Genomic DNA, 27,572 nt, shown 5'->3' with positions numbered 1-27,572 from the left:
CGTGGGAACACCATTGTAGACTTAAGGGATTTAAACTACCAACATTGCTAATGTAACCAGGGATTTGAGCTAATTACCTCTTTCATTGAGCCCCTGGTTGTAAGCCTCCTGTAGAGAGATACTTGTAGCTGCAATGATATTGTAAAATAACAACAGTGAAGTATAAAATGAAGAGCGCTGGAAGTAATGAAGTCTGCAAAAGTTAGTTTTTCTGCTAGCATGAAAGGTCATAACAGATAATAGGGGAGAAAGGTATCATTAAAATATGATTTTGGTATAATCTGTTAAACAGTTAAACAACAGCATGAGATAAAGAGAAAGGGACACAAAATAACTAACCTTTGTTTTGGATGTAAAATAAGTAGGAAAAAGCTGCTGGTGCTGCTGTTTGTGTGTGTGCTGTAACCCCTCTGTGAAATTGTCAGTGGACTCAGAATGGTAGGCGTGTGGCTGTGATGTGTGTTGTGATGGGGGAGGAGAGAAAAAGTGAGGGAGGAGGCCAAGTCAGTGAGTGAACATGTTTACCACTATCTACGAGAATGAAAGAGTCAGAGACAGGCAGGGGAAAGGACAGGGAAAGGGCAGGGCTCAGATTTAAAGCAGTGAAACTGGCCTTTTGTTTTTCACTTTCAAAGTGGGACCTGGTGACATTTGGATACTGTTACGGTTAACTCTCATTCTTGATCCAGATTTTCTTTCTTGGTCTTACATGCAGATAATATGGATCTGTGCTTGGACCCATGAAATCCATGTAAAGTTTCAAAAACCCACCAAGCCTCCGCTGAGCTCGTCATCTTCTCATTAAAACTTAGAGGCTAAAGAGGCAGCACTAGCATCAGTTAGGGATCACTAGAACTCGTAGATAACAGACTGCTGTGGTTAATTTTGTAGCACAAGGAAGAACCAGAGGTCAACAAGCAGTTCTTGTGGTCCAGCTGGAGAGATGTTTTCTCTAAACCGGACCTTATCTCTTTCTGTCTTTCCCAGGGACCCTGCAGCCGCCCTGGATGCCGCAGTCGAGTATGTTAAGGTAGGAGCAACAGCTGTGCTTTGGTTTTATACAATGTTGGTTAAAGTGCACTGATAAATGTTAGTGGTAATTGTACATTGTGTCAGATTTTGTTGCAACTATTTTGTTGATGGGTTTGCATATTGAACATAGTCATGTTTCACATGACATGGGGAATTGTATACTATACACAAGACAACAAACTGGCTATAAAATGTAAAGAAATGCAAATGCACAAAGGGAAAAGAGACAGTTATACAGTAGTGAAGTAATTTACATTTTATTGTCTGTGCAAATAAACTCACAATGCTCCACCAACAGAAGATAGAGCTAATCTAGAGCTAAAAACAACTGTGAAGATGCTGCAACTCTAAAGTAAAAACAGGCCTAATTGAGCTGTGAAGATATATTTTAAGACTTAAGGAGCAAAACAAGAACAAGTGGCTCTTTCTGAAGGCTCCAGCATAGACATCAGTCTGTGGAAAACTTAATCCAGTTGCTCCTGGACTACAAGGGTAATGCACCTTTAAATCATGCAGTATGACACTTTGCTGTCCCTGTCACGCTGCTTTAAATCCTATTCACAGACACACCACCTGAGTCTCAGCTTTCAGCGAAAGATGATGACTGAGAGGTGATCATTCTGTTAACACAACATCATCTACCTGACACATAATATTCTTTACTGCTGACGTTTCCGCTCTGTTCTTTGACGTTTTATTATCCTGTATAATTTCTATTTTACTGTCAAGGAAATTGATAAAATACAAAGGCACCAAACACAAGTTCACACCAGCAACTGTTTCTTAGCCTTTGTCTCGTTAGGTTAAAACAACTATGTTTAACAATTGGTTTAAAGAAAAGAACAGTAATATGAGATAATCAAGTCTTTGGTTACACACAACAGCTGGGTTGGACTTTTTATTTAGCTGGGCTACTTTTGTTCATGTCAAAGTTAAATAAATGTAAGAAAATAGTATAATATGATAAGGCCACATGGATGATTTATTGTACTTCTACTGTAATTTTGTTTCAGTGGTTGTAAATACTGGATAGGTCTTTTGTGACATGGATAAATCATGCTCCCATCATAATGTTGAACAGTAAAACCTGGTTTGTTCTAAATATTTTCATGTGTTAAATCATCCTGACACTGTAATAACAACTTACAGCTAAACTGTAGCGGCTCTGAGTGTGTGATCTAATTTGCTCCTGTCACATCTATATATCTATCCAAGCCATTTGGTCTTCATTTAGTTCTCTTTCCTGTATGTGTCCTTCATTTAACTCCTCACCTGTTTTCTCCATCCCCCGACCATTTCTATCTCTCCATCCATCAATCTCCATCTATTAGCTCATATGTTTGGATGCTAGCACCTCAGCGTGAAAAGCAAACTCAATCCTTCCCACGAGAGCAGGTCACCAATCTCACGCACACTCAAATCTGCACAAATAGCACCGTGTGTGTATTTCTTTGGTCAATCTGTTAGTGTCAACAGAGTGTGCAGCTCTTTGTGTCTGCCACGTATGAAGCTACTGTATCCCGTGTATTACATAATATGTGTGAAAACTTAGCTGTCAGCTTTTCTTTGCCACGCCAGGTGTGTTTGCATTTCCAAAGTGGCTGAAAACATACATGTCCGGCACAGACTGCACAAAAGGTACAGGTGCTCAGTGTCATATACCTGGAAAGGTTGAAAGTGCCCTAAAGGGGTGAGAGTAGCCAGCCTTGCACTTTCCAGTGTGATCAGTTAATGTGTAAGGAATGGAGTTTGCAGGGAAGGAACTGTTAGTAGCATAAATATAACCCCAACTTAGCAGATTGAAATCCAATTTGTCCTCTTGTGGCTAGTCTTGTTTCCTAAGTTGTTTGATGTCTTAATTCAGCTTCTTATCCAATAAACTTGCTTCCTGTTTAAAAGAACAAAGAAATTGCATTAAACAAGGTTAAATCAGATTCACAATGAAGTGTTTCTTTGACCTGATGGCTGGGTGGAATTTGAATATAGTGTTACACAAAAAAAAATATGTAGTAGACACAAAAAAAAGTTGTACAGTTCTTTAGTTTTGATCATGGTTTACATTTCCACTGGGATCATTTGATTATGCTATGCTGCAATGTTTATTTCCAACCACAACAGAAGATGGTAGAGGTTTTTCCAGCATGTCTCAAAGACTGATCAAACATAATTTTTATTATTCTATTTACATTTTATCCAGGCAGTGTGTGAAGACAAGTAGCATCACAAGGACATCAGTGTACTAAAGTCAGTTTTTTTGTACCCGCATGTGAGATAGTAGTATCATGGGTTTATTTTCCCCACACTAGAGAAGTAAATGTAATTTTTTTATGATATGGCAACATTAATTTCAAAATGTGCTGGAGAGAACTCTGTTTGAAACAGAGCTTTCAATACCAATATCTACATTTGCTGTTAGGTTTTTATGAATAGAAAGAGGGAAAAAATTGGACTAAAAGATTGATGTTTGTCACATTTTATGGCAGTGTGATGGATTTAAATCTTTATGGTCTTTGATAAGCTGAATGATTGATCCTCATTCTCAGTCTTCTTTTCCTCTTTTCTTACACTTTCTCTTTTATTCCCACTCTGTGAGTTGGAAGTTGCTCTGAACCCTCATGAGAGAGCTTTACAAAACAATAATGCTCTCTGTGTTTATGCATGTGTGTGTGTGGTCTCAGGTTGCAGTAGCTTAGTGTGGAAGATCCTGCACACACACACACACACACACACACACACACACACACACACACACACACACACACACACACACACACACACACACACACACACACACATGCATAGAGATAGTATCAGGATAAAACTCTATATAGTAATAGATTTGAGTTTATTGCCCAGTTTTTTTATCTTCATAATGAGTTAGATGAAAAGTTTTAGAGAAGTGCACCATCTAGTGGCCAATTTTGGTACTACTAGTATGAGACAGTCAAACTCTGAACTGGAGATTGTTTTAGCAGGTGTTCAATTACACTACTGAACTTTATGACTTTCATCATTTCAGCTTGTTGATGAAGGAAAACTTAACAAACACACAGCTATCTGGTTAACCTGCTCAACAAGTATTCAGTTTCACCAACGAGTTTGTTTTGTTGTGATTATTTTTCCTTTCAGTTTCTAAATAGTGTGAAGCACAGCAGGCTGTGGTTATCTCCTCACTACAGTAGAAGGTCACTGAGTCTTAAGTCATGGTGCTAAATTCAGAGGCTGTCCAGTCTCTAAAATCTTTATCAGTCTCTCTTCAGAATCAACAAGCTCACAAGAAAACACACACATCATATCAGAGTTGTACAATTTTAACCCCAGCCCTGCATGAAGACCAAATTTTTTTATATAAAAGAAAAGTCTGAAGACTGACCCATTTTCTCTTTATTGCAAATACAAATGTCACTTTGGTGTAACATGTTGAGATCTGGGCTAAAGATTATTTAATTTATGTGAAATCTTAGGATCCACGTTAAACACGGAGCGATAAAATACTGCAAAAACTTGTAACCGACCATATTTTATATTTATGTGTACATTTTTTATATCATTTACCATAGCCACAGCTGTATTATATATAAAGCTGGACGTGTATTTTTATGTGCCTAACGTTAACCAGCCGTGGCTGACAGCAGAGACATAATTGCAATTCTGGAGTAAAACACCACTGACCACCACCAAATACCTGCTAGTAAGGTTTGTGTGATAACATGTAATAGCTGTGTAATATTATGTAACATTCGTGACAGTTTTATGTATGGATGGGTCCAGCTGTGAGGCCAGAGGCCTCTTTATTACAAATAAGTGATCCAGTATGCATATAATTTTAGAAAAAGATCATTAAGAAAAAATCCAACTTGGATGTTGATAAAAATACTGATAGTTAGATATTGTTCATATTTCAACTGTAACTAACATTAAACAATAAATGGTTGATAAATGTACATACGCCTCATTGAGGAAAAGTATTGTGCATGGACATGTGCATGCATATATAGAACATATATTTGGCTGCTTCTTTTCTTTCCTTTTCTTTTCTTTTCTTTTCTATTTTCTTCATAAGACTCCATTTGTAGAGCCTTGGACCATTCTATTGCTGTAACACACCTTATTCTTCCTCTGCTCTGTATGTTGAATTATGGCAAAATGTTTGGCACTTTCACAAAGAAAAAAAAAAAAAAAACAGAGAAAATGCTGAGTTCAGCAGTTCTTTTTTTAAGATGGAGAAACAATTAAAGTTGTACTCATGTCCATGTTGTTACTTACAACAACACAGGCTCGAAATCTCCACTCATTATATTTAACCCCAGCTCTGGAAGCGGAAATGCATATCTTAAAACAACATATTTAAATCCATTTTTATATAACATAATACATTTTATCCTTCATTATGTAATATAATTGGCTGAGGCTGAAACGGCTCTGCTACTCCTAGTCCCTATGACAGAAACAACAAACGATAGAAATAGAAAATATACAACCTCAGCACACTGAATTCTGCCCCTCACTGTTTTCCAAAGCATTCCTGGAGTAACACATGTGTATTTTAAGGTGAACATTTAGCAAAGCTGGTGATTTGGGGCTGCTGTGGTCATCAGTGGTGTGTGTATGTGTGTGTGGGTGTATGTGTGTGGTGCCCCAGGGAATGTTTGACATGTATTTCCTTCCTGGATCCTCAGAGAGTTCACACTGTAATTAGTGGCAGAATATGCCTTCAACTGGGGTGTCACCCCTTTTGTGTGTTTGTGTAGACAGAAATGTGTTTTTATTGTACAGCAAAAGCTGTTTTTGCTCATTGATGATCATTTTGTCTGTATGCAGTTTCTTTTGTGTATTTTTAGTGTTCAAATAGGGGTAGTTATATCTATGTGTGGATTGGTGGGAAAGTTGTGGCATTTTTACTAGAATGAGAGTGTAGTTGCTCAACAGTCATTAAGTAGCACAAATGACCGGCTATTTATCAGCGTCACTCTGCAGGACACACACACACACACACACACACACACACACACACACACACACACACACACCTTGCTGATTCTTTCTTGTTGTCTAGAGAGTCATCAAGCAGCATTGTGGATTATTTAAATATATTAAAATAGCTGATCTTGCATCTATTTTCTAAATGTTTCTTTTGCAGTCTTCATAATTCAGTAAGTAACGTGTATTTTTTGTTGTGATACTCAAATATTCCAGCTTTTTAGGGACAGAGAATCTTTGCAAGGTCCAAATCAGAAACTCACCAAAGTTTTACAAAAACATATTTATTTATTTTTTTAGTAATTTTTTAAGGACATAAAAAGAAAGTTGGGAAAGACAATTAATAAGGCAATATTTTGGATTCTTTTGACTTTGTCTGACATTTTATAAAATAAAGAAGTCAAGAAAACAATCAAACACTAAGAGATATTAGATTAAATCAGCTTTAATTTTTATACGTACATTAGATGTTGTGACTGATACAGAATGAGTGATTTTGTGTAGAGTACAGTATGTTTTATCCTTCTATGATCCCTGTGTTTTCAGGGGGAAGTGGGAGGGAGATTTTGCCTTTGGACCACTCCCAGTCAAACCACACATGACAGGCTTAAACCTTCCCACGTGGCTTTTTCTCCCGCCCATATATGGAGCCCAGGGGGGTGGGGCACAGGAGGAAAAGTGTGAGAAAGGATGTTTTGAGCTGAGGGAGGAGTGGAGGGTTCACTCTGCAGGGGACTGTGGAGAAGGGAAACCGAGATGACAGGGTGATGGCAACAGTTGGGGAGGATGTCTGCTTAGTTTGAAAAGCTTCTTCCCTGGAGGATTCTTACTTAATCCATTTTATATTTTTTCAATCTTTCTGAATACCTCTGTGATGAAGGTTTTTCTAGGAATATACAAATGGGAATTATTTGGGTCTTTCCAACTGAGAAAGTTATCGAAGTTCAGCTTTAGGGCTTTGGTCAGTGTGACCATAGCTGAAGTGTACAGCTAAAATAATCTTGCTGAAGGCAGCGTTTACTATTAGTCCTTGCAGTTAAATGAAGTAGGAAAAAATGTCGGAAAGATGTGACCTGAAGGCCCTGACAACAGCTCTGTGTTGCTTCTACCACAAGAACTCTGTCATCAGTGGAAAGGTGAGAGAACCAGTGTGTTTGAGCATGTGTGCAGACATTATTGTTCACATTGTGCACCACTGAACTTCTATTAGTTTTTCACGTTGTGTTAAATCTGTCAACAATCTATGACTGAAAGTGCAGGTGTGTTTGTGCACATGCATGCTGCACTTTATGTTGTTTCTGTCCATGTGTTTTTGTTAAATTCCTAAATTAGAAATGGCATCTTGCTTGGTTTTAAACTATTAATAGCCTATAATTTTCTTTAATGCAAGTATACTTAGCAGGGTTCCTTTGATGTCTTGCTGTTGCTCAAAGCAGCAGACCACAGGAAATTGACCAGTCCACCAAAGGGCATTATAAAAAAAAGACACAGCCACTATATTGGCCTGCAGAAAACAGTCTAAAAAGCACATGGTACCACTTCCAGCCTGAGCAAAATCTAATCACACTGAATAGTCCTCCTCTTCCCCTTGCTTTCTCTGTGAGTTGAACACTGGGCTTTTATTACTTAGACCAGACGATCCCATAAATGACTGACTTGTGTGACTGTCTTGAGTGTGTGAGTGTGAGATATATGCTGGCTTCATCCATAACTGGTGTTGGCAAACAGACAAGGCAGTGTGTGATGGCAAGGGTGAGACACACATAGTTATAGATACAGAGGTACCAGGACCAGGCTGATAGTCCACATGTGGATGATAAATTACTAACTTGTGGTGCTTTGTCTTCTGTATGACGTCAGTAAAATGTATGAATGTCATTAACTTAATTGGATGAAGTGAGCAGCGGTGCAGGAGGCAGCGATGACGTAGTCTGTCCCTGTGCAGATCAGACGGGAGGTTCTCTTCAGATTGTTTTGCACCAGCTGTTAAAATGTATTGTGTGCCCGGAAAAAGGAAAACAGATGCTGATGCAAGGTGTAAATCTAAGTTGCATGTGATGAAATCTTTGAAAGACACTTTTAATGATAAGATCTCAAGACACCTGACTGATAGGTTCAGTCATGTGGCTTTATTAAAAATAATTATGTTTTTTTAATTTGATGTGCATGACTTTACACTGTGCTATTTTCAGTCCTTAAAAACAAGTTTATATTAATCTAGTTGTAGAAAAAACTAAATCTAAATATAAAAATGCAAACTCTTGCCAAACACTTCTAATAAAACAAACCAGGACATATAATACTACATATAACCAAATTAGATCATTATTTAAAAATGGTTTGTAAATAATTTCTTTCTGATTAATTCCATCATTTTCATCATTAGATATGTGTACACACACACGCACAAACACACCATACTCTGATTAATCAGTTAATTTCAACAATATTTGTATTGCGCCAATTCACAACAAAGTCACCTCAAAGCACTTTACAGTTATAATCAATTTAAGTCAATTCACTGTGATCCATTTAAAACAAATTAGTCCACTTTATAGTCAGTGTTCATACAAGCCGGCTCATGTAAAATCACCTATCTAAGGAAACTTGACGAATTGCATAGAATTATGTCTTCGATTCAATCCCCTATCCTAAGCATGTGGCAGAGGGTGACAGTGGAAAGGAAAAACACCCACTTTTAGCAGGAAGGTAAACCTCCAGCAGAACCCGGCTCAGAGAGGGCGGCCATCTGTCTTGGTGGGTTGGAGGTGGAGGACACAAAAGCAGGATAAACAAGCATCACAACTTTTAGCCTGGGAAACCTGCTAAGAGAGAAGAAGAGAAATGCAAGTTAATGGCTCCCAAACTTTCAGAAATATATAAACAGAGTTTGTTAGCCAGCTGCTAGTTTGAGGCTAATGTGTCATAAAAGGCTAATTCATAACATTACTTGTTGTGAATGGATTCATATTTAGTATATTTAGTATTTACTATATTTCATAGAGTATATTTTCACAACAATGCACAATCTTGGTTTCAAAAGAAAGCGAAGATATTTGAGATTACTAGAGAAGCGTCAGAATCAAGGTACTGAAAGGTTTAGTGTAGTCTTTCTTTTCCTACTCATTGGCAGATAGCTCAGTGAGTGTAATTTTTGTATTCTCTGCTTTCACAGACCACATTTTTGGGGTTTTGCTTGAAGTGGGGAAATTAGCAGAAGCACAAAAGTGGACATCTTTTTGTTACATGCCCATATAATTGTTTGGGGTTTTAATTATCTTTGTACTGATGACAATGCTTGGTAGTGGCTTTTAATAGAGTTTTCCCTGTCATGTTGAGTGATATGGATGCAACTAAGAATTTAGAAGAGCTTAAATGTTATAATGTGGACATAAGTCATTAATAGGACATAGCGCAATATTCTCCCAGATGTGGCTCGGCAGGTTGTCCGATGACTAGAAGGATGGTAGTTCTGTTGTGTCCTCTAGCAAGATACTTTACCCTCCTCGCCTCCAGTGTTGGCACTGATGTTGTATGAATGAGTATGAATGATTGGAAGTGGTCAGAGAGACGCATTGGCTGCCACATTCCCATCGCTCTGCTCCATGGCAGCTGTGGTAGGTGAGCGGATGAATAATGGATCGAATGGAAGCGCTTTGAGTGCCATCATCAATAAAGTGCAATATAAATCTAATCCATTATCATTATTATTTAGATTAAAGTCAAGGGAAGCAGATTCAGACAGTTGTGTGGGAACAAGTTAATTTGTAAACTAAGTAAAGTCTATACTAACATGCTAAGAAACACTGATGCAGCATTAAAAAAATGCCCAGAAAAGCTTCTCCCTGTCTTATTTCTTTATAAAAATAAATAAATTAGGGCTGGGCACGTTAACCCATTGATTAATGCCGTTATTGCACATTAACGCTGGGTTTTTTCTTTGTTTGTTTGTTTTTTTTTCCAAACTTCTTCATTAATTGATATCACTGGACATGTAGTCAGTGATGCTACATGTTCAGGCCACAAAGAGAAAACTGCTGCTACATCTGTTTATTTGCATTGTGCAGAGGTCTGCAACCTTTACAATCCAAGAGCCATTTTCCCCTCAATCCGGTTAAATAAAACTCCTTTAGAGCCACTTTAAATGTTACGAGACCTTTTTAAAAAAGACAACTTATAATTTTTGATAAATATCTACTAAAAAAAAATCTTATAGTTTCCAACCTAATGACAAGAAAAATAGATTATATATATATGTATATTACTGGTACTTTCAGTGTCATTATGTTGTGGAAATTCAATGAAAAAAAAAATAAAAAATTGTTAAAAACCTTCATTTGTTATTATATCTATATTTATAAACATTAGTTAGTACTTTTTTAGCCATGCATTAAGAGCCATTGTGGAAGGTCCGGAGAGCCACTTGCTGCTACTACTTTTATTATTACACTTACCAGAAACTGAATGGTATGAAAACTAAAAGTTAAAGGTATTCCTTTACAAAATCTCGTATTGTGATGAGTTGATTTTTTTTATTTTTTTTTTTTTTTTATTATTATTATTATTATTGTTTTTGGTACATTAAAAAAATCTGTTGATAGAAAATGGACTTTCTATCTTCAGAACAAGAGCTGTGCAGTAATATCACACACACTCCTACCACTACTATCCTCATCCCTGTTATTTAATTGTTCTTATCAGTTTTTTCCTTTGAGCTCAGCCTCCCCACCCACTGCTTCATCTGCTCGCCTCTCCCCTCGACATCTCCATGCTTTTGACTCCAAAGAGCCTGAGGATTTATTCCATTGCCCTCTTTTATTTTCTCCTCCATCTGTCTCTCCAGGAGGTTGCATTTTAACCACAGACAACCAGCTTCCCGTTTCCATGCCTGCACATAAATCCTAATTCATACGTATCTAAAAGATAGAAATTATCTCAAGCTTTCCAATTTCCGCTCTACATCGATAAGATTTACTCCAATGAGAGAACTTAAAAAAAAGGGAAAAAGATTAATTGATAAAACAAGATAAAATTGAGATGGGATGTTAATCTGTCATTGTATAATCTTTCTGCACGTTGGAAATCACTCTGCTCAAAGTGTCTGGATCTTAGCATATGGAGCACTAAAAGCTAAACATCCTCAACTTTCATCCAAGAGCCATATGATCCATCCATTTATTTATCCATCCATCCTTATATCCATCCATCCATACATTTTATATACCAGCTTAATCCAATTCAGCTTCGCGGGGGAGCTGGAGCCTATCCCAGCTGTTATCAGACGAGAGGCAGGGTACACCCTGAACAGGTCGCTACTCCAAGATACTAATGATTCAAGATGAATCTTTTCTCATGTTTTGGTTATCAGGTATCTAATCTCAAAGTCTAAATCTTGAAAGTAGCTTTAAATGTAAAGCAGCAACATTGAGCAGTAAAAGTGACTCTCCTGCAGTTCCCATGTTACCCAGAGACAATACACAATGTTGCCATGTTTAAATCGGTCTTTTAAAAGTTTGGATTAATTCTTTTCTTGGTATTTACCATGAGTGCATCTGGTTTAAACCATGTAAGTAAAGAATGTGAGATTGCTCTTTGCTTTTCCCCTTATAATCACAGTGCAGCATTATCTCAGAAATGATGAGTGCTGATGCTTTTCCTGCAGCTTTTCAAAAATGATCAGTAAAGTGCTTCCTGGCCTAAACACAGGAAAATGCATGCATTTAGTTGTATCTAAACAGGAAAGAAAGTGTCTTCTGATGATGGAGCAATGATGAAGGGATGAAAACAAAGTAATTAGCTTTTATCAGCTCCACGGCTTTGAAACACTCCATCCAGCCTGAGAAATAAGCGGGGAAAAGGATATATTGTAATGAAACTCTAGAAATAAACTTTCACAATCACTTAAAAAAAACCTTCATATGTTCAGTTGAGGTACAATGAAATTTTCTGCTGAGTAAGCACACAGCAACCAAAAGGTTTTCTTTTCCTTTTCTCTGGGGTTGATTGACAGTTGGATGGGTGCATACCCTGCAGCAGCATCTAGAGACCATGAGAAATGTACTAATGTGCCTACAAGAGACAGAGACAGAAACTTATGGAAGATAGACGAATGGAAAAGGAAATACCAGATAAATAACAGGCCATAGTCCCATTATTTTAATGATGATGATTGTGAAACTATTTGATGGGTATCGTTGTGATTTTTCAAATAAGCCTGTAAAATGAATAAGTTTGACTTGAAAAAATAAATTAAACATATTTGTTCCACGGAATGCATATACTGTAGGTGTTATTTAAAATATAATTGGCAAAATCAACCATTGTAATTAACTAAAATGACTAAAATGTAGTATAGTCCAAACAGGATACAGTAACACTTCATTGATGCTGGGAGTCACTACAGTACCTATAAGCCATTGAATTGCCAATAATCCCAGCTCTGACATTGCAGATTAAGAGGTTATTTAAAGGTTAGATTAAAATACAACATCCTGTAAAAATAATCATGAAACAACTGGATTTGTGTCTCTGATGTGAAAAGTGCAGGCCCACTGTGAGGCTATGAGCCCTTTAAAATAAGTTATTACTATCAGTGTTTCATATCTTCGCTGTGCTAAAATGTGACCTTAGTAGCAACAACTGCTTATGATAAAATGATATTTGTAAGCATGTTTGTGTGATGACATCTGTCCAGCCAGCATGTGTAGGCTTTTATGTGTCATGAAGTGTTTGGATAAAGCAACTGAGGGTCCTTCGATATAAAGTTAAAGTTAAATTAGCCTATTGTTACACTTGCAAGCAAGCAAGTTGTACAGTTTCTACGTATGTGGAGGAAACTTAAATAGCTGCTAAATGTTAGTAGATGTGAGCCCACACAAAGCTGCATTTATCTGGAGATTATATTAGATCCACTCACGATAACTGAATTTAAGTCCAAAATACAGTCAGCATGATATTAAATTTCTTTTACTTAGAAAAAGCAAAATATAAAGAAAACTTAGAACTAGAACTAGAAATTTCATAAGTTTCAGGTATATATATATATATATATATATATATATATATGATAATAGGAAAGCCGTTGGATCGATTCCAGTCTTTACCTGACTGAATACAGAATATATACACTGATCAAATAGGAATATTTAAATTAATAAAATAACAAAATTAAATAAATATGTATCTGAGTCCAGATATTGTTGAAACTGCACAAAATGTTCTACAGAAAGTTGTTCATAATGTTTTCTAAAAGGACAATTCATTAATAAATGTAAACATATTGAAACTGTACTTATTTGCACTAAACAAAAAAGAGAGAGAGAGAGAGAGAGAGAGAGAGAGAGAGAGAGAAACTGTGGAGTTTTCAAGATATTTTAGTTTTATTTTTTAACTTGCAAGGTGACTCGTTCTGTCTCTTTTAACTGGCCAAATGCTGCTGCTGATAGTTTATAATATAATCAAAACCAGTTTTTTCTAGCCTGCATTCCTGTGTGCGCTTTCATTACAAACCATGTTGCACATAACAATACAGAACACAGAGGATTGGGGCAAGATACAGATTATAATGTCAACTATTGTGTACATGTGCATGGGATTATAAGTAATCCATGTTATTGTGCCAAAAATGTCTTGGCCCCCTGAACTTAGAGGTCAAGCTGCTTTAACAGTTCCCATTGATCACAGCTGCATAAGACCTGATCATCACCGCAGCAAAAAGACGTGGTTTTATATGTCTATGAGAAAATCCAATCACAGTTGAAATCCTTCTGTACATTGGCCTTTGTTTCAGAGCAGAATATTTTTTCTTGCATATGAGCTTTTTTTTTAGGCAGCTGAGAGATGTTGACAGAGAAGGGATGAGCTGTCAAACTGTCTGCAGCCAGATTTGAAGTCAGTGTTTTTAGCTTAATTTAGAGATATATATTTACATCTGTTACCATGGACCTGCACACACAGTATTAACATACTCTAAAAATTAAAAACAAAAATTTGCTTTGAAATTTGTTCCAGTTGTCCCTGCAGCAGAATTTACAGCCACTTGTTTTGTGTAAAACAAGTACAGCTTCCCTGTAAGGTATAGCGCTTAACATCATCAAATGTTTCTATTGGTATCTAATCACTTTACTAAAATAACTGTTATGTCCAGAAGAATTGTGGCCACTGACAGTCACCGTCCATTCACAACTGTTCTTGGCATTTTAAATCATTTTGATGCCTATTTTTACCACTAGTGTTCAGTCGTTCCTACATACTGTACAAATAATTGCAATAAATTACAAATTAATATTTGAAAAGCAGAGATCAGAAAACTGATATTAGTTGGAAATATGTTTTCTAATATTAATAATAGCACTTAATATTAAAACTATAACAGTGCCAGATGCTGATGCTGTCAGGTCCAAGTCTCGTATCTCCAACATTAGTTATTTGACTTTATGACGACCAATTTAAGGAAAGTATGCCTCTCTGGCTCTGCTGGCTTTGCCTTCCACGGGTAAGCGATGCTAACTGCTCCAGTCAGCCACATGATGTAAATAAAAACATAATTAATCAGACCAGGCACCTTTCTTTCTTTGCAGCTATGCAGCCCCATGCACAGCAAACTCTGAAGAATATTTTTTGCTGTTTTAATTTCAATAGTCCATAGGCAAACCTGGTGCATCAGGGAATCTTAGTGACCAGTTCACCAGTATTTCTGTCTTTTGGCTACCACTGCAGACCAGCAGCATTGCATCCGAGCTGCAGTTTGAGATGCCATGACTTACTTTCCAATATTTTCTGCTTTTAACACAACTTCAAGGGCAGAATGTTCCCTTGCTGTCATTGGTCATAAAGATACGGCTTATTGGTGCAGTTCCTGATCAGGTTTTGTAAGTTCATGTAAATAGTGGTTCAATGTCATTTGATCGAACATCACACATCTCATCAGACTGACCCTGGAAATTGCCAGACTTTATGGCTCATTCAGCTGTTAATGTGTGAAAACTGTGGAATAGAGGCAAAAGGAAAGGGGGAGGTTGGAAAGGCAGGATCCCATGAAGACAGATGGTTTAAGCCACTGTGTTGTGGTCAGCTCACACAGACTGGTGCAGCCTCTCTCTGAGGATGACATCATATTTCGGACCAGCTTTTAAAAATACTCTTCTATGAATCATTCCCTTCTGCTGGAACTTCTCCATCTCTTCTTCATTCTCTTTCACAACTCTTTACATTTGTCTTCCCTTGGGTGTCTAGTTGTTCTCCTTCTGACCAATCAATCCTCCCTCCATTTACATCTCTCTTCACCTCGTCATGCAAACTGAGTGACCTTGCCACTTTACTGCTATGCAGCCATCTTCTAAGCCCTGCTGCTCTTCACTGTACTGGCAAAATAACTGCTGGTGTAAAAGCATTTCATTGTGGATGCTCTAATCACCCATGCGAGCAGCAGAGACATATATGAACTTGTAACTCAGTTAAAAACTCAAACTGCAGCAGGATAAAGGAGGGTTGTCCAGGTGGAGTGTTACAGGTTACAACTATTAACACAGACACCACAGAATAAAGAAGTGATGAAAAACAAAACAAGTTAAACAAAATACAGGTGCAATGACCTCCACTTTATTTTCTTCCACCTTCCCACACAAATGTAAAAAACCAAAAACATGCAGGGTTTAGTTCAGGCTCCTCCGGCCTGCATGTTGTGTCTTAAAGCAAAACACTGAGCTCCAGAATTTTTCCAGTGGTCTGTTGCAGTGACACCAAGGGTTAACTTAAAGTAACACTACATAACCTTCCAACCTTAAAACTCTAAGCTTCCATCTTGTTTTGAGGCACACTGACATTAATTCCTGGAGCCACTGGTTTTCCCTGCAGGGTCCCAAAACTGATAAACTGCACTTCACAACAGTTTTTTCCATCCTGGAGCATCGTGTCACAGCAGCATTTTGCTTTACAGCACCGCTTCACGCTATAGGAGGGATAATGGAGCCAAGCGGGATGTGACAGTTCAGATTCATGCACACGACACAAGTCATGCTACACTGGCTGGATGCTCTGTTTCAAACTAAATCAGTGCATGTGGATTATGACACCAAGCCTGTGATGCACTTTATTGTTTCTTAGTTGAAGCTGCAACATGAGATGTTGATTTCCTGTCATGTTTGAAGACTGAAAGCAGAGGAGTCTATTCTAATGACTTTAGCAAAAGAGATAGGCTGAAAATATGGAAAAAAAACAAAAAAAACAGGATGTATAGCCACAGAGAGACGGTAAAAGGCATTCAGGGAAGATGATGCACAAGGTTTCAGTTTCATGAGGATACCAAAAGACAAATTTCCAATTTTTCCATGAACATGATTCAGTAATTCACTTTTGGATGGATTTATGTGTGTCGTGCACCAGGCTTCTTGAATTTCATCATGTGACTGTGTGTGATTGGCTATGAGACTTTAATGAGAGAGATTCTTCCACGTTGTGTAGATTTAGTCAAGGGAACCAGATCTGTTACTACAAAAGACAAGACAGGCAGGTTTCAGAGAAGCGAACTATGAGCTGCACAAAACATTTGGAATATATGAAGGTAAACATCATAGAAAACAGCTTCATTGAACTTTAGAGCTTTAATTTTAGGGTTTATTAGACTTTTTGTGTCATTAGAGCAGCATAAACATGTTGTGTTGTTAACATGATGATCGTGGTACTAAATACAGAAAAGATTACTGATTAACCTCTTTTTGGCAGAGAACCAGGATCTTTATACGTGGATAGTGGATCAAAGGCCAAATCCAGAGGCGCTGTGTTGACTCATGTTGAACTCATAAAGAAAAGAAAGTGAAATTACTCATCACAGAGCTTATAAAGTCAGAAACTGCTGAAAATGTGAGGTAGCTGCTCTTAATCCTTACTGGTTAGAGAACAGAATAACAAAGTATAGTGTCTTTATTTGAGCAATAAAAGATAATAAAAAAAAAGCACCTGTTTGCATTTGGCTGGAGCTCTCAGTAACAGGGTAAAAGATGCAGATTTCAGGGAAGTGTTTGCGTCAGGTCAAGGTGTGTATGGAGGCAGGTCTGGGCAGGTGGTTGGTATCAGGATGATGACATCACATTAGGGAGAAGCCATGAGAGAGAGGGAGCAGTGAAGGGCAAAAAGACTGAGGAGGCAGAACGGAGAGGCAGCTTGGACACATGAGGGAGATCGTATGAGAATGCAGCTTGTGTGCATCTAGAAAGTGAGCAGTCTTGTTTCAGGGATAGAAACTACATTGTGTGTATCTGCTATGAAGTTCGTGTTTATGGAATATAAAAAGAAAGCACAATGGAGAGACCCAGCAGCTTTCACGTGAGTATGTGAAGCAGGTGTTTCAGGTCTGCTGTTCTTAATGTTTGAGATTTCCTTTCTGGGAATTTACCAGTAAATCATATCAGTGTTTGAAATGAGGAACATGACTGTTTGGACTCAAGCTGAACTGGTACTTTAGCCTTTGTGCTGTCTTATGTTTCAAATGACCTTTAGTAGACTTTTATTATTTGGTTTATAAGCCTGAGACAGATTTGGAACAAACGGATCATTGTTTTTATGGTTTTCTGTAAATAAACAGATTGCATTTTACTTGACTTTTCTCACCATTTTCTGCCAACATGGCTCTGTATTATATTATATTTCTGTTCTGTCATATGTGAAATATAAAAACGTGGCTATTATGATAAAAGAGTATGTGGAGTAAGTATTAATATGCTTAGGATTACATAGAATTTACCTGTCAGATCTTCTAAAAGAAAAAAGCAAAGTAAAATACAGTGTAAATAAAAAGAGGTGTCAAATGTTAAGTAAATTCACCCAGTTGTAAATAGTAACTTTTAATATATACATATACAGTATATATATATGTATATATTAAAAAGCTGAATTATACCATTTATTTAAACATGAGAAAATGCTATTTTATTTTAACATGAGCAAACCCCCACGGCTTGTATTGCACCTTTAAAATAAAATAATGTTAACTGTCAACCAGACTCTTTTTGTCCCCTTTTGCACACAGTCCCCTTTTCTTTTATGTACTGAACACTTTAAATCCAACACAACATTTCTGCAGGATCCACATCTGGGCTTTTTGACTATATCATTGTTCCAGTATGCACTGTATTATAACATACTGGGACTTGAAGGGTTGGGTGTTTCTTAAACCTCCATTTATTTATTTATTTTTTTTTATTTTTCATTTTGTTTGTATTTTGTTTCAGGTATTCCTTGGTGTGATTGGTTTAAATGTTTAACCTAAATTTCAGTTTCATTCTGTTTAGATTCTGTAAAAATGATGTAAAAATCATTGTTGAATCATTAACTTCAGCAGGACATAATACTCCCTCCACCGTGCTTTACACTTGATATAAGGTGTCTTGCTGAAAATAATACATCTTTCTTTTTATTTGGAAACACTAGGTAGATCAAAAGAATAATTTGCATTTGGCTGTAGATGCAGCTCTTGTTGCTCCTCCAGCTGCTGAACCTACTTGCATATCACTTGAAGAAAGGTGGAAACTTTTACTTACTCATGTTATTATATCTTATTTTTAATCATATGGTACTATTTGTCAACATGACTGGTCCCAAAACAATCCACATCACTTGTAGATAAATTTCTTTGGGGTGAAATAGTTTGTTCCATAAAATCTGGAGATCTTCTTGATTATCTTAGCAAGACATCCATTGTCCTTTTTTTGCCCTGAAAGCCTGAGAGCATTTTAGACCTCAGCAAAATGACACTAAACATCTAAACAGCAAAGAGAATGTAGGATCCTGGATTTAAGAGGTCTAAATAAGACTTGTGGAACCTAAAGAGGTTTTAATGGAAATAAACAAAACTGGAAAGCAGATTTAAGGGTGTGGGATGCATAGGGTGCACCTCCTATTTTTATTTTAATAATCAGTTTTAGTTTATCTAAATTAGAACGACTACAACATTATGTTTAAAGAGGCTTGAGCATTTGCTGGATAACAAATGCTTAAAAATCTATGAGCTTTTATTGGATGAGCTTATTTCTTTACATGGCTGACTGAATTAAGCATAATGGGCAAAGATATTGTAAAAATTGAATTGATGTCACTTTAAAAACCTGATAGATCACAAGATGATAAATAAGATACTACAGACCTTTCTCAGTCTTCAGTCTGCTTAGATATTTTAGTTTTCAGCAAATTATTGAAGTGGCATAGACATGACAAAAGACACATTAAAGACTCACAGCTTCTTTTAAAGGGATCAAAAGATCTTGAGTTCATTATGTTACACATTAAAATGATGAGCATGAGGGACAACATCAAATACTGTATTTTCTATTTGTCTAACAATCAAATTTGTGTCTATTTACTGAACACAGTACTTGTTTCTGTATGTTATGAACCATTTAATACTTTATTGTTACTGGAATTGAATAAAGAGTTCTGATTGCTGTTTGTGACTTTTAGTGAAGAAATTCTGTGAATCATTAGCTACTATCAAATAAATGGATGGATTGATGGATGCATGAATGCATGAATGGTGGATGTCAACAGGTTGTTTTGGATCTTTAGATAAAATAAAACTGAGTTTTGTATTTCTGTTTTTATGGCAGTTCTCCAGGGATCAGTTCATCCTGGACTGTTCTTCAGAGAAACTTCGCAGAGAGCTCGAGGAAGAGCTGAAGATGAACTGCGAGGAGCCGAGAAGCCACGCATGGTACCATGGAGCAATTCCCAGACAGGTAACACGCTCATAAATCTGAGTCATGAGTCCCTCCTTTTAAAACTTGTTGAACCAGATCACCTATTATTAGACTGTCTTATTGCACACACAGTGGTTACAGGGAGATTATAGCTTAAATAGTGGCCTGAGCAGCAGCACTGAGGTTGAAACCTTAGGTCAGTGTATAGAAAGCCTTTTATACACTGTGTTGTGTGTGTTGGATATGTGAGAGAGAGAGAGGTCTTGTGTGCTCCGTCTGAAAGCCAGCAGTAAGATGTAATCACTTTTAATAAGCTGCTTCCTTTGGCTAAACTAAACTACCATTATACACTACACAAACACTTACTTAATTAAAGTCTTGAGTTGTGTATGAAGGGTTGTGTGTTTGTGTTGGAGAGAAAAAGAAGAGAGGCTGTAAATGTTGCAGGACTGAAATGGAAATGGAGGTTTTTGGGCTCATTTGTCACCGAACTTTGTTTTGCTCTTTAAATCTTTTCTATGTTTTGTTGGATTTCATCTGTCATGTCTCAGTTTTAGTCTTAATAATGAATTCATTTAAAGTATAAGTATTTTATAATTTGATTTAAATTTAACAAAGTATTTGCTGTTTCTGTTTATAAGAGCTAGAAGCTAAATAGAACAGAGTTTTGCATGTATTAGATTGTATTTGATCATTAATAATAATGAGTATCTTGACTTTTTTCTTTGTCTATGAAATGTTTGAAAAAGCATGGTATCTCAGATTTATTCGGACTAAAAATCCAAAAATAGTCATTTAGTCTAAAATAGGAATTAAAGTGTAGAAGTTGAATGTTCTGTAATAACTTAAAAATAAATGGATAAAAGTCAGTTGTGTGCCAGATTGGACCTAAAATGCATTAAACATCATGGTTTCCTCAGAATTGTCCCCAAAAAATTACGCACGTGACCCTAGAAGACACTGTTATATATGTCTCTGACTGTGTGAATGGCAACAGGTTGAGGTATTAAATATTTTGTATAAATGCTGGAGACCTGCTTATAAAAATGGCAGTTGTACAACAGACTGCCATTATTAGATTGAATGAAATGTTTACACTGCAAACAGCCACTGTATGCCACTGTTTGTGTTTGTGTGTGTGTGTGTGTGTGTGTGTGTGTGTGTGTGTGTGTGTGTGTGTGTGTGTGTGTGTGTGTGTGTGTGTGTGTGTGTGTGTGTGTGTGTGCATGTGCCCTTATGTAATCCCCTGCCTTGTCCCAGGTTGCAGAAAACTTGGTGCAACGTGACGGAGATTTCTTGATCCGTGATTCCCTGTCCAGCCCAGGAAGTTACGTTCTGACGTGCCAATGGCGAAACACCGCTCAGCATTTTAAAATCAACAAGAAGGTACTGAGCTGCTCATCTTCCAATGTTTAAAATTCTTTAATCATTAAGATTTATCGCTATATCTGACTTTGTGATGCTCACAGTAATTCTTCACAGCACACCACAGAGTAGTTACCGTACAGACATGCTGGTGAGGTTGCTTTTGTAAGATGTTTCTGCTCTGGTCTCTTTCAACAAACCTAGCATTTCACATGGTGCAGCACTGATAGTGATTGACACATCTGCAGCTGGAGGCTGCACAGAGGAGTGATGTGAAGGTGCATTTTTCTTAAGCTACAACACTCTTATCAACAAGGTCCCTGATTTAATTTTGGGTCAATGAAACCTTTGCTGTTCAGCATCTTCAGCTCTTTTTCTCACCACATGTCAGTTGGTGTTGCACCTTCCACTGCCAGCTTTAATTGTTATAACAGGTTAATAACTAGATTTGTGTCTCCATTTCAGGTTGTGATGCTGAATGAAGCTTACTCCAGAGTTGAGTACCACCTGGAAAGAGAAGGATTTGACAGCGTCCCTGCACTCATTAGATACTATGTTGGCAACAGAAAGTCGGTCTCACAGGTGAGTTGTAGGATTTATTTTTTCTTATATGTGTCTTCTCATCGTGAGAGCCCCCTGCACAGGGGGCATCATGAGATGCATGCAATATAGAAAATGTTTGCACACGAGGAAGCACAAATCCAAACATTTAGGACAGCAAAACGACAGGGAGAAACTCAGCTAAAAGACTCTACCAAGCACTGCCATCCAAATAAAACACAGTTCAAACACCAAGCAATTGAATGGACACTTAACAAAATCATGAAAGCAGCACTCTGCAGAACTTTTGCTGTTTTGTGGTCAAAAGTTTTATTCCACCTTAAAAAATTGCTGCAAATGTGCTCTCCTCTGCCTTGGTTTTAAAATGATTCATAAAGGTCCCAGTAGTTTCCATGTAGATAAAAGACATTTTATCATGAAGTATTCACTCTTCCTACAATATACTATCTTTTGGTTACCATGGTGTTTCTATTGTGAATTTGGGTGCTATCTCGATTCTCCCGACTCTGGCTGGTTGACAGTGATATTGATTATTAAACCCGGCCAATGGGTTTCAGAGATATTTATCTGCATAATGCATCAGTGAGTTTCAGCCTTGTTTCACTCTTATGCATGAGCACGCAAAGAGCAGAAAAACAGGGCAGTAAAATAAAGTGTGAAGTGGCACAACCACTCCAACCATACCAACCATTAGCGTGACTTCAATGCCGCACAATATCTTCTTCAGTAAAATCAAACTAAATGTTGTGTATAAATAGTTGTCAATATTTCTTGTTGTGTTCCTGTTACTTGAGTGTACACTTTGTTTATACATAATTCAAATTTCCTTTTTGTTTGCAGAACATCTGCTTCCAGTTGGAGTCTTAGTTCATTTTTCTTGTTTGGTGTTATATACATACAGCCCTTGTAGTTTTGATGGTATACTTAATTTATTTAGGATAAGTAATTTAAAACAGAAGGCAGAAAAAATATGCCTTGTAATGAGGAGGTTTTAATCATAGATTTATTAGTATTTTTCTTTAGTTCACACATTAGCCAACAGGTTTTGTTGGTCAAAATGATAAATAGAATTTTTTACCACAATAATCTCTTGTTTTTGTAAATTATCTTCTCTTCTACCCGCCCTCTGAAGGTGGTGGGAGCCATTATTTTCCAGCCAATCAACAGAGCTCTGCCGCTGCGCTGCTTGGAGGAAAAGTACGGTTTGTCAGGCAGTCCCCAAGAGGCGGGGCTGATGGCCCAGGAGAGGCGGGGCCAGAAACGTCTCAGCCTCAACATTACCAACGGATACACACACAACAACACACAAATTGTGCATGATAGCACACACTGCCAGGAGAACGGCTTAATCCGAGGCAGCCAGCTCAGGTTTGTACACCCAAAGCTCACACAAACACCAAATTAACATCAAACAACCAAATTCCTCAGTGTCTCTAATAATGTGTGTTTGTACGTTGTTCACATTTCTGATGGATTCTGTGTCTGTTGGAGGGTAGAGGGTTTCAGTCCAGATAACATGTAAAAGAGCAAATAAATAAATAATGGAGACCCAGCTTTAATTAGCTGCCCATTTGGTTTGTTTGACTTTAGCTCTAAAAACCTTTCCCATGTTTAAGAATTGCTCCATATTTATTATAAGTTAAAAGATGGTGCACACAGCACTTGAGTTCATTAAGGATAATGTATGGGGCCCATGTCTGTGTGAGAAAAAACACACAGAAGTGAAAAACAAATAATCCCACACAGAATAATCCAAACAGAAACAGAGGAGAAGGACTACAGGATTTGATATAGATTTTATTTATTTCAGTCTTATTTGTCTCATGATATAAATTTTATGTTTCCTTTCTGAATTTTTGAAACTTTTGCCTGCATTTCATCCAGGTCGAAGGATCGTTGCGGCAGCCAACCAGCAAGTCTCAATCAAGTCCAGGAGCGACGACGCCCACTCAAGGCGCACCAATCAGAGAGCTTCCTACCGCTTGGTGAGTAAATGTTTGAAAGATTGGAAATATATCCTGTTTTTCCTTTCTTTGGTGGCTGTTTTTATCACACTTAAACTCTGTGTACTCTTCATCTCTCCTCTCCAGGATCCAAACCCCACCCTCAGCAGTCACCCGACACCCTCCTGCCAAGCCCCAAGTCTCCGGTGTTTCGGACGGGCAGTGAGCCGGTGCTGAGTCCCTCTGTCCCTCGCAGATCAGCAGAGCCTCTAGCAGGTAAGCAGACATTTTGAAAATGGCTAAAAAAGACAATGAAAAGGAGACATTAAAAATAGAAAAAAAAAAAAACAAAAACAAATGAATAAATATATGAATAAAAGAAAAAAACTATAAACTGTAGCTGAGGTGAAGTGTTTCACTTCTTTCTCCTGCCATAAAATGTCACCACTGCTCAGAATATGAATGAAGAATAAACAATGCAGTTTTGTTTCAGAGCTTTTGAATCACTGCACACATTTCCAATTAGTTGGATTCTCTTATAAATGAATGAAATGAGGCAAAAAAGGCAATGGAGTCTGACTAAATGGGTGAAAATAAGGCTGTTAACCTCACCGGCAGCCAATAAAGCTCCCATGTGGGTTATAAAAATAATCAGACACTAGCCCCTCTAAATGTGCAAATTTTCTTCATATTTCTTCTCACCATTACTTGAATGTGAATAGGAAATTAAATTAGCTTCTTTTCTCTTGTGGCTGCTAAACAAAGATGTTTGGCATCACAGTGTTGCAATGACAACTGATAGCAGTTCTAGAGATAAATGTGACTGTGGTAGTAAAATATTGTGTTCTGTGTGTCTGCAGGCCAGCCAATCCGGGGCTCCGACAGTCAGCTGTATCCTAAACCACCCCCCAAACCCAGCAAAGTGCCCCTGGCACGACTGCCTCGATCCCCCTGCCTTCAACCCCTGGTGCCCTCCTCCACCTCCACCATCTCTTCAAGCCTGGCTGCACCTCCTGTAAACTCCCCATGTGTGGACACTTCTTCTTCCTCCAGGAGGAATGAAGGTAAACTGCTTTTATTGAAACTAGAAATGAGAATTTTGGATGCTGCTGCCTCACTTTTAAGCAACACTTTTTTTTTTTTTTTTTTACTTTTTTTGTTTTTTGAACTGTATGTGTATTATATTTGTAAAATTTGCCCATAAACTAAAGCTTTATTTTATATCTTTAACAGCCACCACAGGTCCTCCAGTCCCTCCAGTGAAGCCCCAGAAGTTCCAGCGGCAACTCCTCCCTGCAGACTCCCTCAGTTCCTCCAGTTCTATAGTTTCACCTGCAGAAAGTGTCCAGTATCCTAACTCACAGACGATGACGGGACAGACTGAGTGGCTGCAGCCGAGCCCTGCAGACCTAAGATCCTGCAGCCCACAGGGGTGGGAGCAGGCAAAATCACTGAGCTCCATCACAGACCACAACCCTGAACTTCATCCTCCCTTCTGCAGCTACGTGGAGAGACTGAAGGGGGAAGGAGAGTCGGACAGGGTGGAGGACAAGGAGGAGGGAGGACGGAGAGGGCTGGACAGAAGCTCCTACCATCACGCCATCGCAGCCTTAGAAAACACCAGTGAGGAGGAAGAGGATGCAGGCAGGGAGGAAGAGGAGGAGGAAGAGGGTGAAAAGAGGAAAAAAGTGAGGAGTGGTTTTCAGCGGCCGGTTGTAGAAACAGAATCCATTTTCAGGCCGGCAGAGTTTGGGTCTCGACTTCTGCCACCTGAAAACAAACCGCTGGAGATGGTTGTTCTGAAGAGAGCGAAGGAGCTGCTGCTCAGCCACAATCACCAGAGTATAGCCAGACACCTGCTGATGGCTGACTGCCAGGTACACACACACACATCACTTCAGGAAACATAAAACTAATTAAAAAGCAATGAGAACAACACACACACACACACAAACCTGGTCTCAGCCAGTGTAATCATCTAATAACACTTTTCATTTCTTTAATGACTCATCTTCAGAGTAGGGACATGTTTCAGTTAATGTTACTTTGGTTGAAATACTTTCTAAATATTGTTTTTATAGTTACCTTGTTATTTTGAACAATGAACACTAATATCTGATTTTGAATGGAATGTATCATGCTTATGCTTATTTTCTTTAAAGACACACTATGTAACTTTCCAGCTGTAAAACTCTGCGTTCCAACTCCTTTGATAGCACAGAGAAACTGCCCTTCACAACATCTGTTTCCAAGTGACGTTTCAGCTGAGTTTTGATTTATGGCACACGCTAGCAAAAGTATGTCAACACACCCGCCATTTTGAACGCACAACATGGCTGGTTCATCAAAGAAATGCAAGAAGACATTATCAAAGGAAGAGAGGAAAAGAAAGAGAGAAAGGGACAGAGCAAGAGATAAGACAAGAGTCTTGTATTAGCTGTCATTTGGGGGCACGTCACCAAGAAAATCTGCTAAAGTTCTGCAGTGCATCATTAAAGTTGTTTCATTCATCCAGCAGCACCTGTACTCAAGCTCAGTCTGCTCTGATTGGTCATCTAACTGGATGAAATTGGTCAGCTGCAAAACAACAACTTCTTTCTTTGTTTGAGACACACCAAATTAGCCAAACAGCACACTAAACTGTTTAATATCATTAAATAAAGGAAGAAAAAGCCCAGAACACAAAAGAAGTTTAGATTATTTGTGATTTCTGATGCCTTTCTGTCTCCACACTTCAAATAAATGAACAACTTGCCTTACAATTCTGTGCATTTTAGGCCAATATAAAATAAAAGAAGTTTTTAAAGAAGCACCATACAAATTTGAACCCATAAGGACATTGTTTTTTAATGATGGCCTTAACTGAGAATAAATTCCTTTACTTTGAATCTGCATCTATTGAAAAAACAGTTGACTAAAACACTGGTTGATAAAGAGTGATTGATAACTGCTTAACCGTCCTTTGAAAAACTTTTTTAACCCTCCATCTAGGTTGCCAGGATCCTCAGAGTGACTCCAGAGCTGAAAGGTCAGATGGGTGTGTCCTCTGGTCTGGAGCTGGTGACGCTGCCGCACGGCCGCCAGCTGAGGCTGGACCTGATGGAAAGGTACGTGTCACAAAGGACCAATTGTAAATGTTGTGGAAGGTGCCAGCTCCCACATAACGAGCTCAGTTAAAAACTGACCAACTGAAAGCTCATTTTATCATGATGAACACAAACCGCTGCTTCAGATTGGATTCCTGCTCTCAGTAGAATCAGACGAGACATTGCTGATAATTCACCTGTCTCTCCTCTGTTGCCAAGGCACCACACCATGGCAATCGGTGTTGCTGTGGATATCCTGGGATGCACAGGCAGCGTGGAAGAGCGGGCATCAGCATTGAATCGCATCATCCTGGTTGCTATGGAGTTGAAGGACAGTGTGGGCGACCTGTACGCTTTCACAGCTCTGATGAAGGCTCTGGACCTGCCACAGGTACACACACGCGCACACACACACACAGAGAAACACAAACATGAGACTAAACACAGGAATAAACAAAAAAAAAAAAAAAAGAAAGAAAGAAAATTAGTAATGAAAGATTTCCTGTTTTTCTTTGCATCCACCACCTTTACCGTCTGATAAAATGGTAGTTTCAGACAATCTGAGTTGTTTGTTTTTGATTCTCCAGATCAGCCGTTTGGAGGAAACCTGGACGACGCTACGAAGGAACTTCACCCAAACTGCCATCGGCTATGAGAAAATCCTCAAACCTTTCTATAAGAACCTATATGAAGGCACAGGTAAGAGGACAGAAACCACTGTGACCAAACAGCCTTTAGAGATCGTCGCTGAGATAGAAACATAAAGATTCTCTTCTAGATGGTGAAATGTGTCTCTGCTGCCAGCATTTTCCATCCTGACAGAATAGCATAAAAATGATGTGTGCACAATTTCAAGGAATTGTGCTTAACACAGACAGACCTCAATACTCAGTAATGAATTTCTCTGGTAATAAATA

General features: G+C 38.1%; 2 protein-coding genes across 6 annotated transcripts in view; one reads left to right on the top strand and one right to left on the bottom strand.

The window, feature by feature from the left end:
* bcar3 (BCAR3 adaptor protein, NSP family member) overlaps positions 1-27,572 on the top strand; it is a 78,466-nt gene that overhangs the window by 47,802 nt on the left and 3,092 nt on the right. For 2 of the 4 annotated variants that reach the window (XM_042007174.1, XM_042007175.1), the window contains 12 exons: positions 988-1,030; positions 19,611-19,739; positions 20,961-21,086; positions 21,531-21,647; positions 22,759-22,994; positions 23,511-23,611; positions 23,717-23,845; positions 24,430-24,633; positions 24,803-25,446; positions 26,561-26,676; positions 26,875-27,046; positions 27,243-27,354. In XM_042007174.1, the coding sequence (XP_041863108.1) occupies positions 988-1,030; positions 19,611-19,739; positions 20,961-21,086; positions 21,531-21,647; positions 22,759-22,994; positions 23,511-23,611; positions 23,717-23,845; positions 24,430-24,633; positions 24,803-25,446; positions 26,561-26,676; positions 26,875-27,046; positions 27,243-27,354 (2,129 nt within the window). Of the gene's footprint in view, positions 1-987; positions 1,031-6,823; positions 7,149-17,110; positions 17,335-19,610; positions 19,740-20,960; positions 21,087-21,530; positions 21,648-22,758; positions 22,995-23,510; positions 23,612-23,716; positions 23,846-24,429; positions 24,634-24,802; positions 25,447-26,560; positions 26,677-26,874; positions 27,047-27,242; positions 27,355-27,572 lie in introns of those variants that run through there. The other 2 variants (XM_042007176.1, XM_042007177.1) reach the window with 2 other exon arrangements.
* Positions 26,969-27,572, bottom strand: part of fnbp1l (formin binding protein 1-like) — a 50,698-nt gene continuing 50,094 nt past the window's right edge. For both annotated transcript variants that reach the window (XM_042007178.1, XM_042007181.1), the window contains one exon: positions 26,969-27,037. In XM_042007178.1, coding sequence (XP_041863112.1) covers positions 27,012-27,037 — 26 coding nt within the window. In that variant the 3' untranslated portion in view covers positions 26,969-27,011. The remainder of the gene's footprint in view (positions 27,038-27,572) is intronic.

Source organism: Melanotaenia boesemani, chromosome 14 (assembly GCF_017639745.1).
Source record: "Melanotaenia boesemani isolate fMelBoe1 chromosome 14, fMelBoe1.pri, whole genome shotgun sequence".
NCBI classification, from domain to species: Eukaryota; Metazoa; Chordata; class Actinopteri; order Atheriniformes; family Melanotaeniidae; genus Melanotaenia; species Melanotaenia boesemani.
Note: the sequence above shows the minus strand (reverse complement) of the source record. Positions and strands in the feature narration are given on the sequence as shown.